Source organism: Tyto alba, unplaced genomic scaffold (assembly GCF_018691265.1).
Source record: "Tyto alba isolate M040663 unplaced genomic scaffold, T.alba_DEE_v4.0 Super-Scaffold_2, whole genome shotgun sequence".
Taxonomy (NCBI): domain Eukaryota; kingdom Metazoa; phylum Chordata; class Aves; order Strigiformes; family Tytonidae; genus Tyto; species Tyto alba.
Window position 1 is genome coordinate 60206628 of NW_024881282.1, and position 22203 is coordinate 60228830.

At 33.9% G+C, this 22203-nt stretch overlaps 2 protein-coding genes across 4 annotated transcripts in view; one reads left to right on the top strand and one right to left on the bottom strand.

The window, feature by feature from the left end:
- The window catches only part of LRRN3 (leucine rich repeat neuronal 3), a 35662-nt gene extending 14657 nt beyond the window's left edge, over positions 1 to 21005 (top strand). The window contains exon 2 of the mRNA XM_009963653.3: positions 17932 to 21005. Coding sequence (XP_009961955.2) covers positions 18279 to 20405 — 2127 coding nt within the window. The 5' untranslated portion in view covers positions 17932 to 18278 and the 3' untranslated portion in view covers positions 20406 to 21005. The remainder of the gene's footprint in view (positions 1 to 17931) is intronic.
- Positions 1 to 22203, bottom strand: part of IMMP2L (inner mitochondrial membrane peptidase subunit 2) — a 469876-nt gene that overhangs the window by 247885 nt on the left and 199788 nt on the right. The window contains exon 4 of one of the 3 annotated variants that reach the window (XM_032998777.2): positions 17537 to 17608. The exons of the other annotated variants lie outside the window; for them this stretch is intronic. Within the exon in view, the coding sequence (XP_032854668.1) occupies positions 17599 to 17608 (10 nt within the window). The 3' untranslated portion in view covers positions 17537 to 17598. Of the gene's footprint in view, positions 1 to 17536; positions 17609 to 22203 lie in introns of those variants that run through there. 3 annotated transcript variants of the gene reach the window in all.

The following is a 22203-nucleotide window of genomic DNA, read 5'->3' on the forward strand; positions in this document are numbered from 1 at the left end:
CAAATATGCAAAGCCACTTGACAGCACAGAGGTTGCATGTTGTACAATGTATCTGTATGTAAGCATTCAAGTCAGTGCTAGCTCTCCATATGTTACTTACTTTAGTTCTTATCTAAACTTAAACTGCTCTAAGTACACTTTCAATAGAAACTAATTCTGTTTTTTAATGGTATAAATACATATGGCTAGGAATTGTTCTCTTTATTTTTAAACAAAATTCTGCTTGTAGTTTTTCTTGTATTGGTATAGATAGATAGATAGATAAATAGATAAAATAAATATATGAAATATATGAGATAGAGAGACAGAGAGGAAGAAGTTTTTTTAAAAGACACTCTATGCTTAAAGTCCCCAAACACATCTTCAATGGAAAGCACAAGCACATAAAGTAATAAAAGAAAATTCTGTATAAAAACCCCAAGTATTTTGCATTTCACTGGCCTTAAGAAAACTAATTTTAATTGGTAACTTACTGAATATGAGATTCAATATAAGCCATTCTTGCTCTGATTAAACATCAAGGCCATAGACACGTTGTTTCAAAGTGAGTTAGTAACAATTTGGTGTGTATAATGAACCTTCCTGATGATTTATCTGTGCAATACTTTTTTTTAATCAATGAAACTTCACAATCTGGTGTCCTAAACTGTAGCTTCTTTGTTATGATATTTTTTGGTTTAATAAAATTTAATTTTTATTTTTAACAATAGAAGCAAACTGATGTGAACCTAACCTGACCGTGACTACATCTCTGTCAGTAGGCAGAGAGGAAAGCGCAGTCAGAAATCTTATTCCTCATATGGAAAAGAGTGGCTTGTGATGACTTTTGCTTTTCATATCATAAATGAGATTTCACAACCCTGTATTCAAGTTCCTGTCTTCAAATCCACCAATTCCACAGCCAGAGGCATTCTAGGTCAATGTGGTTATCTTAGAAAGATAAGTTTTTTGTGACTCTACAAGTCTAAGCTCCAGAGGCACTCTAAGTCTATGTGGTTATCTTAGAAAATTAAGCCTGTCACCACACAATTCTATAATCTATGCCTAACCAGACACAATTGAGCCCTCAGGAATTAATAGACTTTTCTAAGTGGCATTAAAAGCATCTCTCAGTTGAAAAAAATCCACTGTGTACTTGACCATTCTGTTCAGGTTCCTTGCATATAACAATCGAGGACATAGTTTATAAGTATTTCCAGTATTTTCAGAACTCATGTCTATAAGACAGGAAGATAAACCTGAGATAAAAAATGCAAAAAATATTTGCAAAGGATACCGAGACATTCTGGGTGTTATTTCAGGACAATATTGCATCCTTTTTTTGCTTTTCATATTTGTTTATATTAATAAATCTGTGTTCACACAAAAAGCTCTGCAAAATGAATTTTGGGTTTATTACTTTAAATTGTTTATCTGCAAAGAAATTCTGGATTCAACAAAGTTCATAAGCAATAGCTTATGAAAAGTGACTCATTCACTTAGAAAGCAGCTCCAACAGAAAGTATTACATAAAGAGTAAACTCAGAATATCAAACAACAAATATGATTTATTGCATCTATTCAAATTGTTCAAATCAAAAAAAAAAAAAAAAAGTATTAAAAAGACCGTTTAGTTAAATTCTGCAATCCAGAACTGGTAAGTGAAATCTAATATATATGACAGCACACTGCAGAAAGCAGGAAACACTAACTCAAAGACACATGGAGTTTAGGCTAGAATTTGAGATCTTTCAGATTATATGTGATGAAAGCTGAGCTCTTGTAGCAGGCTGGTGGCATGGTAATCGCTGGTTTCACTGGCCTAGAAAGGACTGAGAACTCTAATTCTTATCACACAGGTCCCCAAACAGCCATTAGAGAGATAGCTTTAGCCTGAGGGAAAAAAAAAAAAACTCAAAGGACAAAGGTATGATTTTTAATTTTTTTTTTTTCTGAGAAATGCTGGAATTCACCAAGTAGAGCAGAAGTAGAATTAAGTCAACATCAGTTCAGTTTTACTTCCAACTCAGTTAATTTCCAAAGATGGTGAGCAAGAGGATGACAAATAGGAAAAAAAAAGAGGAAAAATAAATTCCTTTCTCATTCCCTTCGTCTTACTCTCTAGCAGACAAAAACTGTTGCAACTGTTTGTACCTATAGCTTTCAGAATAAATCAACATTTTAATTTATTATAATCTTATCACTTTTAATTGTGCTCAGAATTCTAGCCATCAAGGAGGAAGTCAACAAATTCCTTATAATTCCACATCTATTTAAAAAGCTAAGCTACAATTGAAATTACCAAATAATAAATAAATAAATAAATAGATAGATAGGTAATAAATCATAGTAATGCTGAAGAGTTTGATAACTTTTCTTACCAAATTCTTTTCTTTTAAACTCTGAAGCTGACTGGCAGGAAGACTATGAATGCTACACATCAGCACCCCCCAAATCAGGTTATGCAAGGCTGGGAGATATGGATGGAGGTAACTCAAGTTGCTTTCCCATTAATAAGTATTCTGAATATTTTCCAGTCAGAAAATTAAATAAGACCACAATTAACCTCAGCTGGATTCTAACACATGTTCAAACTGCGGAATACTCATTTGTATCCTCCTTTCCTACAGCCAATATCTCCAACTTTACGTTTAACTCTACTGACAGTGTCTACTTTATGAAGAAAAAGATGCAGTATTGCAGCGTCAGTATCCATATTAATATCCCCACATCAGACAGAAATCACTGAAATCTGATTATAATAATTTTGAACATAAAAAAGGATATTTAATAAGACTGTATTACAAATGTTGCTTTAAAAGTATGTTGCCTGATAGAGCCAAATAAATACCTGCATTTGTCTGGTACCTATTTGTAAAGTCCTTCTAACACTGCAACATTCTTTCTGTAATATGCAGCATACAAGCCTAACACGTCTAAAAATTAAAATACCAAACTAGTATGTGCAGCCTCTGGAATTAAGGACTTTTTTCAGTGAAACAAATTCTGTTTCATGCTTCTTAGCTATTGTTATTTTTAAAACAGAAAGCAATTAAAACCATGGTGAAAAAATCTTCTAGAGTTTTGTAACAAAAATATGATAGACTCAGTAGCAGTAAGATAGGAATGAGCCTGTTCCAAAACAATCTGCCTAAACTAATTACCAAACTGATGAAGGCTAATCATTTCAAACCTTAATAACAGCTTGAAAAATATGCTATTTCACAATTAAGCAAATGAAGCAGAAAGGTTTTTACACTAGAATATGCAGATTTATCTTTCCATTAGATTTCAAGGATCACATCTGTATATAATCTACTATTTTATATATACAGTAAAGCAAAATAAATAAAAACAAACCTTCCCATTGACTAAAAATAGTTAGTGGGTTGTAAGCTTCTTTTACATTCTGCAACAAGTTCACAGGAGATAAATGTTGCATTTCCTTAACAGTTCTAGAAATTGAGTCCATGTATAGGGAAGAAGTATTTGTGGGCATCAGTAGGAGCCTTTCTGCTTTAACAGAACATAATCCTTACTTCTCTGACACAGTCACAAAGGGGAGGTTCTACAGCAATTCCTGAAAGAATTAAAACCCTGGAAATAGCTTGGAAGAACAGAAAGAGGAACAAATGAAACCCAGCAAGACTCCTTCACCTTAACATTTCCTAGGTTATCAGTTTGGCAGGTACACAGTGTTAAAATTAGATTATTCAGCCTAAAAAAAAAAACAACTATGAGTACTTGTCAGTTGAGCATAGTTACTAGTTAACTTTTTGATTTGTAAACATTAAGTAAGCATTGCCTATACTCAAAACGTCCTTGATACCATCTTATTCATTAGATTGTCATCCTGGATAGCCATCATAAGGAAAAGGATGCACAATCCTGCTGTAGATACATTTAAAAGATCTGCTAACTCTCAACAAGAAAACCATTCATTTCAAAGCAGGAATTCCCTTTGACAAAAAAGGGTTTGGTAATAGACAAAGCTACTAGTGACACAACTTGCTCAACATGTTGTGAAACCTTTTTGCACTGGTACAGGTCACTACATGACAATTTTCAAAGGAATACCAAGCTTTGTTTTATCTTCATCAATATGTAACCGCAATATTCCATTTTTATTTCTTTCAAGTTAATGCTTGGTTTTCGTACCTAAATATCTATGTCTCCACCTGCAGTAGGTTCTCCACCTTTCATTAAAATGTTAGACTAGTGAATATTGGTTTTCTGTGTCCATATGACTCTACAGACCACAAAGACATTGAAAGGGATTTAGACATCCTGACTGTAAAGAGAATTCATCTCAATATTCTTTAGTATTTTGTTCCAAGATAGGCTTTTAACTAAAAAAGTTTTAGATGTTTTAAAAGTTGATGCTTGAAGAATAATTATTTGTAGAAAAAGAGCAACTAAACAGTAAGTTTATTTGTAACTTATTAATTAACATTCAGTTCTAATGTTTAACAGCAACATGGGAAATATGATGAAACTAAAACCTAATTTTCAAGCCAAACATTTTTAAGGCCTTTAGGGTATTTTTCTTACTGCTTGTAATGCAAGTCTTGATCAATCCTAAAAGCCTGCTCCTGAAGAACTGCCAAACAAAGCTATTTTACCTCATAACTCCTGTATGTTTCTACTTACTACTTCTATATCTTTCAAATGCTACTTCATCTTGCTTGGATGTGGCTCACATTATTTCTCATGAATGACAGGAGACAGGAAAGAGCATTATGTCACCTTCAGGGAAATGTTTTCAGGACTTTTTAAGTTCACAGCCATCCAGATGTGTTGCTTTGCTTATTCATTTAATACCAGAATAATCTAAATCTTTGACCAACTGAAAGTTATATGATGGCACTGGAGATTCAGTATTGGAATTTTAGTAACACATTATGATCATTCTCCACAATAAGTAGTGGAAACTGAACCTGATAAGTCAGGATTTGAAAATATAGGAGTTAGAGTACTCACACTGTTCTGCACTCCATGTTCCAAATGATTAAAGTTATATTTGGATCTACTTTCAAAATCTGCATTTCCCACATGCAATAGGATACCATGATAAGGACAGTTTAAAGCATACTAAGACAAACTTAACAACTGGTATGGATTTTGAACTTCAAATGCTTTCTATGCTTTGTTTTCTTTGTACTAAGAATGTTAAAGCAGTTTAAGGTGACATTTCCATGCTCATTAACAGAGGACACATAGTCATTTGCAAGGAGACAGACAGGTGGTTTATAATTTCCATCATTACAATTTTGAACAAGGTGACAATTATTACCTGAAGGAAGGATAATTATACTATAAGAGAACTTAAACTATATTTTCAGTTCACATTTATAAGGCCTGGCAGAAAAAGCCACACATGAAAGCTAAATCATCCTCATTTACCTGTTTAAATTGTGGTTAATCAAATTAATCCTCAATGCACTTTTATTGGTATTGGTTTGTGTATTGCATCAGCTAAGTCTATCAAGTGAACTGGCTATTTGCCTTCAAAAATATCTGCACTACCTACTACACACTACTGCAAGAAATTAGACCTACTTAAAATTTTAGAGAAACACCTTGCCACCTGAGTCTTCTTTTTGAGATGGTGGATCAAATGCTCTCAAGACACTCTCTGCCTGGTTTTAACATACTAATTGAGGAAGGACCAGTTAAGAGGTCAATCAACCCTTCCAAAAGTCAGGGAGTTGATACGTGTCCTCTTCTTTAAACTCTTTCATGTTATGGTATATTTTTCTTCTCTGAACTACAGCAACATACATAGCTTTAAATATTATGAATTACATGGATGACTTCAAACAAATTCAGGCAACTTTGACATCCCAACTGCCTTTGTTTATGGTGGTGAACAATGGAAAATTCTAAAACCCCAGGAGCAATTTCTGAGGAAGTTATTGAAATATCCATATCCCTCAAAAATAAAAAACCCAAAACCCAAACCAAAACAAACAAAAAAACCAACAACATCATTCTACCCTTCTGTTTCTACTTCTTTCTATTACATTATGGGATATACTCTAGAACTAATGGTACGTATCTATAAATCTTATTTTCTTCAAATGCTTCAAAAGCATTCACATAGGACAAAAGGTGTTCTTCCGTTATGTTAGCCTGTTCTGTTTTTGCCATACATACTGCTAGTTATTTTCCATACATGCTAGTATGTATTTTCCTTTAGTTCTAGTTAGTTTCCACACATAATCCTAGTTAACTGGGGAAAAAAGTTTATTAATTCAATGAAGACCAGCAGCAACTTGATAGGACAATTTCTGAGAATATTTTTAAGTACTGGAATAAAATTTTTGCAATTAAATCTTCATATGGCCTTTCTTAGTTGACATATTTTCTTACATGGAAAGAAACAACTCCAGGTTTTTCAACATATATGACTATTCCTCATCTACCTGTACATGATATATCACTGTACTTAATCTTTGTACAAATAACTAACAGCTATTTCTTCTCTGTTGTCAGCAAATCTAAAATTGTTTTACAGAGGAAGCAATGTTCTTTTTCCAAGTTTCCTTTCAGAAAAATTATTAGAATTTTCCTCATACTAACTGAATCTGGCCTAATTTTAAGTTATTTTACTGAACATGAGTGACCAGAACCATATACAGTGTTTCATGAGAGTTCTTATCTGTAGCTGATAAATGAAACTAATGGGTTTTGACATATGTTAGGTTCATATTTGCCATTTCACAGACATTCTAGTACCAGTGGTCCTCCTATGAGTAAGCAAGCATACCATGTCTTTCTCCTTACTTCTGATATTCCCTCTGATGTCTTCCAACTTTGAAGCAGAAATTACTACTAGACGCTGAAATCGTAATTTGTCATTTCACACTATTGCAATGTCACACTATTGAAATATCTATCTTTCTTTACCTATTCAAGTTGTTTTATTGCTAGAAAAGAGAACCATGCCATTGTCTGAAAGCAGAAGGGCTGAAGTCTGACTTAAAAATAAATGTCTTACAATAGAAAAGCAGGTTGCTTTGACTTAACATTATCATTATTACAAAATTATGGCTAATCCATCTTCAGAAGGACAAACTGGAAGGACAATTTGAAATGGTTCATCTATCCCACTTCAACACCAGTGATGAACAAAACCGTTCATTCTATCATTACATAATCACCACTAATAGGATCTTTTCAGTATCTTAATTCAACCATATCTTTTGTTCAGTCTGAAAAGCCATCTTCCCATAGCAAAACGCATTTCATTGCACAGATACATCGTGCATTTCTAACATTCCTATCATAATACATGAGGTAGTGTTCCTATGTGTCTTTACATATACACCTACAGCAGATATGTCTGTCTGTAGTCTTTGAATCATAAGTAGAGATTACAACAAAATGGAGGAGAAATTACGCTTGTCAAGGGAAATCTAGTAAAATCTTTGAGTACAGTGATCACAACCTTGTTGATTGACTTGAATACTTGAACAGTAAATACTGGTCAAAATTCTCTGGGAGATCAGAACACTGATTTTAACACTGCTGTCAAATTTGGCATCCAAAATGCAGAAAGGTGATGTAAAAGGATGATAGATACTGGAGAGCTAAGAAAGGAATAAAAAAATCAAGATGTGGCTATATCATGCAAGTTTCATAATCAAAATAATCCTGTTCAGTGACAGGCTAATGAGCCAAATCATCTAACATTAAGGGACTGAGTGAATTTTTCACTTTAGACAAAATAAAAAAAAAAATCTTTTAAAATAATAGGAAACACTAGAAGGATTGTACATTGAGAAAAAAATGGAGTGGGGAAGGTGGCTATGAATCTAAACATGCTGGAGAGGTACAAGGGTTTAGATAAAATTGCAATTTTGAAAGGAAAAGACAAACACTTGAAAGAGGATTCAGTTACTCTAGGACTATTCAGCTGTAGTGACACACACAGGAGAAGGGATACTGTGCTTGTCTCTAAGTTTTGCTATTTATTTTTCTTGTATTTATCCTCATTCATCTGGTCTTATTTTAAAAAGCAAATCACAATGAGAAAATAAGATCAGCATTTTAAATCTTGGGAAATAAGTATTCATTTCTTGGGAAATAAGAAATGAACCATGATAATCCAATAGTGTGGATTAGGTCTGATGAATGGGTGATAAAAGCACATAAAAACAATAATTTCAGGTCTAAAAATAACATTACTTTTGTAAATCATATAAAAAAACTTAACATGTAATGCTATTAATGAGATGCTCAGCTGAGCAAAAACTGTAATTAAAACTAAATACAAAACAAAATACTTTCTGCAATCAGAAATGACAGTCTCTCTATAAACTGGTAATTTATGAGTATGCATCAATCACTCCAACTGATATAAAACACAGCAAACAACAGAACTTTTATTTCCTAATCTATACAATAATGTTCTGTTTTATGCTTTGTCAGTTTTTGCATCCTGAAATTGTTTTTTCATCAATCCATTTCTCCACACTGCCTCAAGCAAGATTAAAAAAAAAATATCCATTTCTGTTGAACAATACATTGTGAACCTGGTTCCCCATGTGGCTCAAAAAGAAAGTAATCACCCAATATATTCAAAATTATAAAGTTAAAGCAATTCAGCCTAATTTGGTAGGAAAATTCATGACACAAATTACTATCTCATCCAACAAATTGTTTTTGCTTTTTCGTAAGAAATTTCTGCTTACTATAGTGAGAAACAATAATTTTTTCTCTTCATGGATCTCAAACCACATTCCATGGAATACGTTATAAGTATACAAGTACTGACTTGGATTGTAGCAAGATGCTCCTGATATACCTGCATTCATTAAGCCCTTTTATATCTTTAGATTACTATAGTTGATAATCAATACAGTGCACACTGGAAATGATAAATTATTTTCAGTTATTATAAAGGCATTTACCTTGATGTGACAATTTCCCAGAACAAATTATAAATATACCAAAAATTAAAAGGTGAATCCACTAAATATTAGGAGTATGCCATTAAAGACTAACAAATTAATACAAGTCTTTCAAGCCTAAATCTCTGTTATTGAAAAAATCTAGAATAAAAATCATAACTCCTAAAATTATCATGTTTATTATTATGCTAATTTTATTACAGTAACCTTTTTCCCAAGATAAATCAAAAAAGGATGAATTAATAAATTCCCAAGGAAAATACTATGTGCTAACTACAGCCACTATCTTTCTCTGTCTTTATTACAACTACCTGAACAAACCTATTTCTTTATTTTAGGCATGTTTAATATTTACATTTTAAGACCCACAAATAGAAAAAAAAAAAAAAAAAAAAAGAAAAAAAAAAATCACAAAATGCAGATTTTGCCAATAGCTCTGCTGGGTTTTGGCTAGGTTTTTTACTAATCAAATGTACTATAGACCCCCAGAATCGGTATATCTTTCTAGAAAATCAAGCCAAAACTGGTCTCACTCATCTTTAGTTCTGGCCATCTGCTTGAAGCATCTGGTAACTGGGTACATGTACCCACATCCAGAACGTGACTGCTCTCTTGCCAACTATGTGCCTAGGTAACTGCCAATATGTACTTCTCCACTACTAACATGACAACTGTCAAAAAGAAGTTGAACATGTACGAATAAATCTAAATTAAACTAACACATTACTTTCCCAAGTTACAGCAGTATTTTTTTTTTTATGTAATTGCCTGATAATGGCAACGATATGTAAGTCACACAGTGAAACCTTTCTAAAGCTAAGAACTGTAACAGGGACACCAAAGATCTAAATGCTTTGAAAAGTTATTTTTAACATTTAATCCTTGCTACTTTCCCTGACAACTAGAAAGTACATATGTGCAGTTATTATTTAAGAAAAAATCCAAACAAGTAATAGTAGCAGTGAGTCAAATTTTTAGATAAAAACATCAGAATTATACATTCAATATCTGATTTCAGAATAAGAAATAAAATAAGAAATCAGTTCAGATTCTTTTCAAAATTTCTTCTACAATTAATCCAAGTATATAAAAATATTAGATGTAGTCTAACTGCCACACATTAAAAATATTGCAAGAGGATTTGGAATGTCATATCAGAAATTCGAACATGAATGACAGATTAGAACACAAATGGTGAAGAAATGTGCAACTTCCATTGAAATTCATCCTCTTGTCATGTAAATATAATTTTCTAACATCTCTGTTCACTCAAAAATAATACCTAAAAATTATTTGGTGCACTTCATATTGAGAGAAGTAAAAATTGACGTAAATGTAATAACTGAAATGATTAACTCCTTTACTGAGTATCATCAAAAAAACTTCTTGTCTTCCTTTGCTGTGACAAAAAGGTCAGATATATTCAATGGCTAGGGAGTGTGTGATTAAAAGTTGAAAGCACATGAGAGAGATCTACAGATAGAAAATATAAAATCAAAACCTGGAAAATTAAACCAGGATCATGATAGTAAACTACTAGACTACAGTTAGAAGAAAAGCATAAACTTGAGGATAGTTGGAGATTGTCATAGTGACTTTTTTTTTTCTTGCCCTGTCTGAATCATCAGTTGTCCCTCTTCTTTTATTTAAATTTTAAGCTCCATGGAGTAAAGCTCATGGTTTTGTTTTGCAGCAAGTTAACACAGAAGATGGAATGGTCCTCATCCACCATTATGGCTCCAATGTGCAATGTTGCTGCTGCCACCAAATTAGTAATAGTAACAAAACTATATACTAATTCTATTAAGTTCTGTGATTATGATTGACAAACACCTCACTTCACATGCAGATGATCCCACAGTTATCTGCTATTCCATGGTCAGTCATGGTAATCTAGTTTAAAATAGGTAAGGAAACAAGTGTTATATCTTTTCCATCCTTCCATTTTTAAAAGAAGGTTTTACCAAATGTTAATTTAAGTCCATTGAAAAGTTATTCTAAAATAGCATATGTGATATATTATCACATGCGATATGTAAATATTCCTTTGGCTTCCATTTTACTTTTTTGTTTTTATCACATCTATTTTAAGTACTGTATTTTTGAAGTGTTACGTTTTATAATGCCGCAATGTTTTCCAAACTATAATGTAATTTTTGACTGATACAAGAAATAGAACTACAGTAAGTTCTTCACGACTTGTACATGGTGATAATTCCTCTGATGATATTTGTTAAATTGCATTAATATACATTAAGTAAGAGCACGAAGATAGTAGACCAGACTAAATTAGTGAAAGAGAAAGGGTAAATTTAATGTAAATCTAGCTAATCATCATGTTTTTCTGAATCTATATTTGTAGATTAAAGTAACCTCAAAGCACATGATGTTCATGGGTATAAAAGCTTTTAATGATGTATAAAACCTTGTCATTCTTACCTTGTAATGGCCTAGAGGTGTGAGAATTTGTCCTGGTTTATCATCATATTAAACATTTTAAGCTTGTGGCTTTTCCTCAGGAAAATTTATTCCAAGCAAGGAAAAAATAAAAAGGAGGTGTAACAAGTTCACACAATAAATATAAATACATATTCTGAAATAATTATTCAGACACTGCAAATCACTTCCATGGTTAAATACAAGTACCTGTGCCATTTCCTTTTCATCTTGCACTTAATGCTAGTCAGCCTGAAGTTCTAAAAATCAATCATTAGGAAAAAAGTAAAGTAGATTTCCAAAATTAGTCAATATTCCAACAGGAAGCCCTAGTCAAAATTTTCTAACATGTCCATATATTTCAGATACTCATTTTTGAGATTTTCAACCTCAGACTCTAAAAATCCAACTGTCATCTTATACTATCAGCTGGCCAAGTTGAACACCTCAGAACTGAGACTGTCAGAAACACACTAATTTCCAAAAATACTCATTCCTATTTTAATATGAGACCATATGTTAACAATATGCAAGAATTTAAAACATTAAGAGCATATTACAACAAACTGTTAATTTGTATTTTTAAAGATAAACCAGTTTCTGCATGAAACCCTTTGCTCCAGAGTGGAATGAAAGCAAGACTACATATGCTAGCAGAAATTCTTTCCAGTTTTTACAAAGCCTATATAATTTCCAGCAACCATATCAGACTAGCAAGTAGACCTTACTTCTAGAATTATTTTATTTCAAGACTGATACTGTTATGAAAATCTATTATGTTATCTTTTTGTGTTTTAACCTAAACTTGTACTCCTGCCTCAGTCACAAATGTTCAGTATATATTCCAACAAAAGAGCTCACGTATATTTTTATAGAGGAAAAAAAAACTATTTCTGTGCCAATTCTTGAAATATGTCAAATGAATAAGTTGTTACATCTTTTTATCAATCATGCTGTGATAAAAAAATTCCCCAAGGAAACATTTTTCTTTATCTTTTGACTATAGAACAAACAAGGAAAATTTGCCTTATAAAACTACAAGAAATATATTAAATGTTCAAATTTAAGTCTGTATATTTCCATAATACTTTAAAAAAAAAATAAAAAGGAAAAAACAAAACAAAACAACTAAAAACCAAAGTGCTGTGACCACAATCAACTGAGGTATGAAATGTCTCATGCCCAATTTTTGGCTAGTGACATTTCCAGATTTCTGTCTATAGAACTGCTCAAAGTGGTTACAATGACAAGAATTGAGAAGTGGCTCTTTCAGTTGATGTGTTTGAAAGGTAGCTTTGTATGAACAGCTGTGTTTTCAAAATGCTTGCCACCTCTAAATTGGTCCTTGTGAAGTGAACTGTTTGCCTTATTGCCAGCAGGGCACATTGCAGTGTAGCTGCTGCATTTTTCGTTTTTATCACTGTCTCTCTAACTGCTGAAGTGGAAAAGAAAGATTGCCAAAACCTGACGTGTTTCTTTTCCTTTCTGCCCACTCTGACTTGGTTCTTAGCTGTCTGTTGCTCCAGTGATGAGAAACGTTGCTCAGTTTATTCATCCACTGAATGTCTTTTCCAGCTCAAATAATAGTGAAACCCTTTTGTAAACCAAGGCTCCAGCTGTCAATAGCAGCAAATGAAACAAACCTAATTAAGACATACCAATTATTGTCTACACATGAGATAATTAGGCTGCAAAAAGTCACATGCACCATATTTTGTAAGACATTAAGTATACCTTGCAACAGGGATCAACTTCCAGAAGAAATTAAATAATCTGTCCACAAAGATTTAAAGAGTTTTAGGACAGAAGTTCTAGTACAGGAAAACAATAATAAAAATACAGAATATCATTACTAATAAGCAATATTAACTTTCTAGATGCAGACTCTTTTTAGACCTTTTAATTGCAGACATTAAGCAAACCATACTGTTTTATCTGGATGAGGAAATGCATGTAGAATCAGAGTGCACACAAAGATTCATAAATGCAGCTGGGTAAAGAATTACATCAAAGATTCTAAAACTATGATGCACATCTCCTGCTGCTGCTTGTGTGAAAACACTTATCCCACAGCTCAGTTTACTGATGATAAATGGCTGCTGAGCCTCATCTCTACAAGTTTTTCTATTGTGCACCATAGTAGGTAAAAGTTTTAAGAATCACTTAAGAAGTCACCAAAGCCCACTAAAAAAAAAGAGCTATAATAAAAATAGTATTTTTGCATAACAGATAATGCTGACATAATTGAATTATTTGAAATTACTTTTTTTTTTTAGGAAAATATTTACTTTTGCACAGAAACCTCTGTGTATGTAAATCTCAGATACTTTAAATATTACTCAAAGGAATAGGACAAATAACCTTCAGGTTCTCTTTGTTCTTATTAGTATATTTAAAACTGGACATTTGAAATGCAAAATTTTCACATAAAACACCAGATGGTACAAAGTGCTCAGCTTTCAAGCACTGGAACCCATTAATAAAAATTCTGAAAATCACTGTTAGTAAGAGTATTTAAATTTAATCTTTATTTAGTGTTATCAATACATATTTACTATTATCATTACATTAATGAAGAAAGGGAATCAATGCATGCCAGAAGTTCAAAGTATCACAAAGTTAAATGCTCATTTTCCAATAAAAACATTTATCTCTATGATGCTACACTCTTCAAGGAAATTGAAGTTCAATTACAGTTTATAGTGTTGAGTGCAAGATATCAATTTACATGAGGTTTATTTTATTACGGTAAACTACAGCTCACTTCTCAGTTCGAAATGGTTTGTACACATCCCAAGGTTCAAAATTAATTACATACACACAGACACACACACATAATCAATACAACCAGTTGGCATAGGCAAAGTCATACTGCATAACTTGATTCTGGGTTTTGATATCTTCAAGTGGGAACAGAAAACTTATCATCAGCAATCCATGTTTTCTGATCTTCTTTGTCAACACTGCATATCAGAGTCACACAATAATACTATTATAAACAAAAAGACCAACAAAAATATTTTGCCACTCAAATGCTTCTCTGCCATTTTTGTTGTGCATTTCACTACTTCACTGCAAGAAGCAGGGAGTTGGACTCTATGATCCTTCCAATTTGAGGTGTTCTATTTTATGATTCTGTGGTCTCATAAGCCACCATGGATGTCCATACTACTCCAGAAACATTCTTTGAATGACAGTTAATACCAAATAATTTTCATGTAAAACAATAATAAATAGATATGCCACTATTTAAACCAAAAATCTTCCTGAAGTGAAACAATGTATTTAGACATGATGACTCTGCAAACTGGAAGAAAGTGTGAAAATTATTCTATAATCTGTTATTCGAGGCACTCAACCCCAGTGAATATTTTACACAAGGCAGAAACACTTTAACTGGAGAAATATTAAAGATTTATGCTGGAAAACTGTATGATCTTGAGCTGGTGGCTTATTAGCTGAATCATTCACCAGAAAGAGAAAAGACATCAGATTAAATCTGATTATTTAATTCCAGAATAATTTCAACCTGTATTTCTCACCACTTCTTCTTTGCTGCCTTTTGCAGAAAGACCACTCTATTATAGATGACCTGAAAATGTCCACTAGTGCCCTTGTTTGTGGCTTGAGAATCCCACAGAAGCTGAAGTATAAACTCAGAAGCAGTATAAACTCAAATCCAAGAGGATGTTGGCTCTATGTACAAAAAAATATAGTAGTTTATGTGTTTTAAATGGTACAACCTCTCAGTACCTGGGACACATGAAAAGCCCATCACGGTCCACATCCTATCTTGCACAGTGGCCAGTAGCAAATATCCAGGGAGGAGCAGAAAACCAGGTCAGCTATGTAGTTATGCTTCCCCAGAATATTTTCCCAGTAACTCTACTGAGCAGAAGTCCCTGAGCATCATAGCGGGATCAAAATGCTGAGATTAGATGTCTGCAGTAGCAGTCTGTTGAATCTCAGTTAATTTACTATTCAGGTAAGATTTCCGATGGCCTCTGAATTATTAGAAGCATAGATTTTGTATTTGCCATGCTTACAGGTACATTTTTAGTATACAACCCAAATAAAATTCCAGAAGTCAGTGGGACGTAATTTAGAAGGTGCATCAAGAACACAACTCAGAAAATTTCCCTCCATGGTCATCTGCTTTTCTCCCTACACAGTAAATTACAATTGTGCATTTGGCATAGAAGGATTTCTACTGAGACCTTTAGTAAATGACACAATACTCTATGTAGGTGCATCACCTTGCCTTCTGGTGGCAAAATTAAGAGCAAGTTATAGGCATTAACTGTCCAATGCAAGCCTTTATTTTTCTGCAAGCCTCAAGTTCATGTCATTTTCCAGAACAAAGGAACAGATTACACTTTTACTATTTCAGTCAGTATGTCTTTGCATTTCAGTATAAACTAGGCCATTTGCATAAAAGCATATTATTAAACCTCAAAACAGCAGAATGTTTTCTGTATGTTTATCTCACACATTGTCTGTTCACTTTATTAATACACTTACATCTTAAAATATTAAATGTCCTTAAATGTACATAACACAAAAATCAGCCTCAGAGACTTGCCAAATATACTCCAGATTGACCCAGTGCTCATGTCACTCAACATCGTCCGTCACTTTTCCTCTGAACTGATATAGAATGCCTATGTGGTCAATATGCCTGTTGTGGTTTGAGCCTGGTCAGCAGCTAAATGCCACACAGCCGCTCACCCACCCTCCCCCCAGTTGGGAATGAGGAGGGAATCGGAGGGGCAAAGGGAGACTCGCGGGTTGAGATAGAAACAGTTTAATAACAGTGACAGAACAATACACTGACAGCAGTATCAGCAGGTAATGTACAATACAGCTGCTCACCTCCCGCCGACCAACACCCACCTGCTCCCGGCCAGCAATCCCAAACACACAGGCCCCACAGCCACACTCCCAGAAGTGAGAGCCCCTCCTGACCCTCTCCTGCCTTTATATAGTGAGCACAATGTCACATGACATGGAATATTGGCCAATCCGGGCCCAGCACTCCAGCTGTGTTCCCCCCGCCCCCGCACACAGGTGAGGGCACTGGGACCTGGGGAGCCCCTGGGGTCTCAGGGTGCTGCAGCACTCCTCCAGCTACTAAAATGAACAGGAACTCTAGTCCATCTCCGACCAGGACAATGCCCAATCCTCCTGGGTCTGGAAAGGAAATCTAAAATCCAAATCCTTGACACTTGACTTTTGCAATTCCGTCTATCTATACCAGCAACACCTCAAAAGATATTTATCACTGTCAGTGAACAACTGGTCTCAACTTAGTTTGTAAGCAATGTCATTGTTAATTTTAACACTAGAGTCAAGTGGAGAAAAGGCATAAATGTGTATCGTATGACAGTCTTCTGAGACAAAGTCCATTTAAATTTAGTGAGAAGTCTATATTCTGAAGTAAATGAAGCAGTTAATGCATACTACTTCATATATGAAAACACAGAAGCTTTTGAATTACGTGGCTTGGAACACAATGGACATTTAAAGTAGGCTTTTTTTTACTTCTGCAAAAGCCAAGTACATATCAAAAATCTGAAGAGTACACATCTGATGCTTCAAAATACTAAGGTTTCAGTCTTTACTATAATGTGGGACACGAAGACAATCTGCAACTTCACAGTAAATTTTAGATTCTTGCAGAGCTAGAAACCAAAGAAGCAATTGGTTCTTTAATGCATTGTGGGACTTTACTATAATGTGGGACACGAAGACAATCTGCAACTTCACAGTAAATTTTAGATTCTTGCAGAGCTAGAAACCAAAGAAGCAATTGCTAGTATAGAATTTTTTTTCCTTCTTATCACTCTAAAGACACTTTTCTGTTATTAGTAATCCTTGCAATTGAAGTTATTAAAGCCAAAATAAGCATGCCAGTAATTAGCCTGAATTTGCCAAGATGACAAGCTGTTTATTATGAGGTACATATTTCTTTCTAATTATTGCTTTAAAGAAAAAGACAAGTTTTCTTCCTAAACAGCAGCTACAAAAAGAATTAGAAAGTTATAAAACCTGCGGATTATCAATTTTGTATATTTCTGTATAAATATCTCACAGGCTTGCCTAAGAATGTCATCATTAGGAATGTGTATTAATCCAAACATTCAATTTTCTTTTGATTACACATAAATTATGTTCTTTATATTTAAAACTTCACGTTTGAAAGTTTTCATGCTCTGTAGGATTTTGCTCAGTGTTTACATTTTCAAAGCCAATAGAACTCAGTCTGCTTCTAGCGATAACTGAAAGAAAGAAAAAAGAAAATATTTTAAAGGAGCATAAAATATGTAGAAAAATCTCAGAGATATATTTTGTGTTATACTTTGTGGATCTTCATCTTTCTGTAGAGCAATGCTCCACTGGATGTATGACAAGCTACTAGTCTAAAGATATATTACTATATTAACTTCATTTATGCTGTCTGGATACCACTACAATACTCTAGGCACCACAGTCATTTTCTTTTCTTACTTGCAATAATTAACATTAGAGAGCAAAAGATGGCTAAATTAATTTATAATTTTATAGTTTCTTATACTAATTATTTCCTCTTCTTCTATTTTAGGTCATCCTGTCATCCCTGCAAACACTAATCATGGGATTTGAAGTTAATACTACTAAATAAATGAATTGCTTAATCTCCTATGACCATCTATACATACTTCATCTTCACAAAGCTTATCAATTTTATGTCATCAAGGACAGAGTGACCTTCATTTCCACAAAATGCCTATTACGACTGGACAAGTTGGTTACAAATTTATCACTTATCCTCAGGAAGAAAGTCCTTCACGATCATCATTTGACAAATGCAAGTGTGTGCTTTATCAACTGACCAGGTCACACTGAATTCCAAAATCATAATTGTGGAACACTAGAGGGTCTGTTACTTTTCTGAACATTTGAGCTAAGATGAAGGACATGCAACTCAAAATTAATTTTCTACTTGGCCTAGTTATCACTGCACTAGTACAAGCTGTAGGAAAAAAAGCAGACTGCCCAGAGTCCTGTATATGTGAGATCAGACCATGGTTCACCCCCAAGTCTGTGTATATGGAGGCTCCAACAGTGGACTGTAATGATTTAGGCCTTTTTAATTTTCCAACCAGACTGCCTGCTGACACACAAGTTCTACTTCTACAGACTAATAATATTGCGAAAATTGAACATTCAGTAGACCTCCCTGTGAATTTAACTGGTCTAGATTTATCTCAGAACAATTTATCCTCAGTGACCAGTATTAATCTTAGAAAGATACCACAGTTGCTTTCAGTGTACCTTGAAGAAAACAAACTTACTGAACTCCCTGAACAATGTCTCTCTGGACTTCACAATTTACAAGAGCTTTATATTAATCATAATCTGCTTTCTGTGATTGCACCGGGAGCTTTCATAGGCCTCAACAAACTTCTCAGACTTCATCTCAACTCAAATGGTCTGCAAATGATCAACAGGAAGTGGTTTGAAGCTACTCCTAATCTTGAAATTCTCATGATTGGAGAAAACCCAATAATCAGAATTGAAGATATGAACTTTAAGCCTCTTACCAATCTGCGCAGCCTAGTTCTAGCAGGCATAAATCTCACTGAAATACCAGATAATGCTTTGATTGGCCTTGACAACTTAGAAAGCATCTCCTTTTACGACAACAGATTTGTTAGAGTGCCCCACATTGCTCTTCAAAAGGCTACAAATCTTAAATTTCTGGATCTAAATAAGAATCCCATTAACAGAATACGACAAGGAGATTTTAGCAATATGCTGCACCTAAAAGAGTTAGGAATTAACAACATGCCTGAACTGATTTCTATAGATAGTCTTGCTGTTGATAATTTGCCAGATTTAAGAAAAATAGAAGCTACCAATAACCCCAGATTATCATACATTCATCCAAATGCATTCTACAGACTTCCCAAACTGGAATCACTCATGCTCAACAGCAACGCACTGAGTGCCCTGTACCGCAGTACAATAGAATCCTTGCCTAACCTCAAAGAAGTTAGTATACACAGCAATCCCATTAGATGTGATTGTGTCATCCGCTGGATTAACATGAATAAAACAAACATTCGCTTCATGGAGCCAGAGTCCCTGTTTTGTGTAGACCCTCCTGAATTCCAAGGCCAGAATGTGCGACAGATACACTTCCGCGAAATGATGGAAATCTGTCTCCCCCTGATAGCTCCTGAAAGTTTTCCATCTACTCTGGATTTGAAAACTGGCAGCCATATATCCTTACACTGCAGAGCAACAGCAGAACCAGAACCTGAAATCTACTGGATAACACCATCAGGACACAAACTTTTGCCTAATACTATTTCTAATAAATATTACATTCATTCTGAAGGAACATTAGACATAAGTGATGTAACACAAAAAGAAAGTGGCTTATACACATGTATAGCAACAAACTTAGTTGGGGCAGACCTAAAGTCAGTCATGATTAAAGTGGATGGCTCTTTCCCTCAGGACAGCAATGGATCTTTGAATATTAAAATAAAGGATATAAAATCTGATTCTGTTTTGGTTTCATGGAAAGCAAGTTCTAAAATACTGAAGTCCAGTGTTAGATGGACAGCCTTTCTGAAAGCTGAAAACTCTCAGGCTGCACAGAGTGCTCGAATACCATCAGATATAAAGGTATATAATCTTACACATCTAAATCCATCAACTGAATATAAAATTTGTATAGATATTCCCACTATGTATTCACAGAATAAGAAACAGTGTGTCAACGTAACCACAAAAGGACTAGACCTGGCAGTGAAAGGCTATGAAAAGAACAACATAATAGGATTCCTTGCCTGCCTTGGTGCTCTTCTGGGAATCATCTCTGTGATATATCTCTACAGCTGCATCTCACGAGAGATGAACTATGACGTTGGACACAGCTATCTAAAGAATTACCTGAAGAAACAATCCTTTTCACTCAATGAGCTTTATCCTCCCCTCATCAGTCTTTGGGACATGGGCAAACAAAAAAGCACAGCAATGGAAGTAAAAGCAACTGTAATAGGTGTACCAACTAATATGTCATAAATATGTCAGTATATCACTTAATTTCTGAAATAAAAAGCACATGACTGTATTTGTGCTGAATAAAAAGGCAACAAGAAAAAGTATTTCTTTTAGGAACCATACACTTGGACTTCACTGCTGCCGACAAAGGGGAATATGTACTGACTCAGCATAAGAGAAAAATTTTAACTAACTGGCTTCTAAGGGTATTCTACCAACCAAATACAATTAACTTAATTTTCTAGGACTTTCATGGGACTTTTAAGTCTGGAATACAGTGCAAGTAGCCAAGAACATTTTCTGTATTTTTTTTTTAATTATTATATAAAAGTAGTGGAACTGAGCAATACCTCCTCCTGTGCTGTATTACACACACTAGCCACGAGTTTTTGCAGTGAACAGATATACTAGGATTGACACATGGTGTAATGAAATGGACAAATTCTGTAGAGTAGACACAGTGAGTATGTGAATTTTTTTTATGAGGAAAATACATTTTTGATTAAAATCAAAATAGTTTTTGGCTTGTTTCTTTCAAAAAAAGAAACCAAAAACAAAACCAGAAACATTCTGGAAGCTCTTGTCTGACAATAAACGAACTCATTCTAATGTCTCATAAAATATCTCCTTACATATTGTCCTGTTAAAATGCCAATCTCAGCACATAGGATATTTTTCCTGGTTTTGGGCTGCATAACTGTAATAAACCACACAATAAATATTTTTATAAAGTACTTACACATAATAATAACCATAATTTACACATTGCTTATTGTAGGAGAAAGAAGAGAGAGGAGGGTGGGAAGGAGACATAAGACTGATAGGGAAATAGATTGTTAGATACTGGTAACAGCAAGTTTTGAGCTGCTTTGGTGTTTACCCAGAAGCCTGAAAACTAAGTGCAATGTTTAGACTCTGATAATATAGATCCAATGTCTTGTTTTCAGTCAGAAGGGTAATTCAGTTAATAGTAATGTCTAAATTCTAGGCTGGCCATACAGGGAACTCAGATAGCTTGAACAGTTTAAATGATATTAAGGTTTTCTTTCTGGACCTGCACACTTCTGTTCGACAATAACAACTGATTAGTTTCTAAACCTCAGCTTTCACAATGTAACAAGCAATAAATGACTGACAGAAACATTATTAGTAGAAATGAAATGAAATGAAATGAAACAAAAAGAGAACAATGAATATCTGACTACTCATATTGAAGATAAAGTTCTCATGGGAGTAGGGCTGAGTCCATAAACAGCAAATGTGCACAAGAAGCTGCTGATCGGAATGTTAATTATAGACTAAAACCAATTCTGTTGGGATTGAAAAAGTGGCTACTCCTAAACCTGGTAGAGAAAAGACATCTGACTATTAAGATACCTGATGAAAAGACATAGTACCTTCTGACAAAGAAAGTAATAGCAAAATGTTTACGTTATTTTGGTTCATATATATGAAACCAAATAGGAAGAATAAAGAAAAAAAAAATTATCACTGAATATCATGCTTAAGGAAGTAAATATTCACAGAATGCATAGGTAGCTTGAATTACAAAGTAAAAATAGGAGTAACAAATATTTCTTGTAAGTCTTTAGTAGACTAACATTTTTAAAACTCTTTAATAATATACGTTTTATCTTTCTAGACATGGTTGAAATAAACATTTCTGTGGAACCACTGACAGAATTTTTGCAGGTAGAAAAAGAAGACCTACTTCTTCTATTTATACATTAAGAGAAGAGTTGCTTCTTGTATTTAGACATTAACTTTTCCACCTATTTATAGTTTGCTGCATACTTTCAAATTATTATTGGTCTATAAA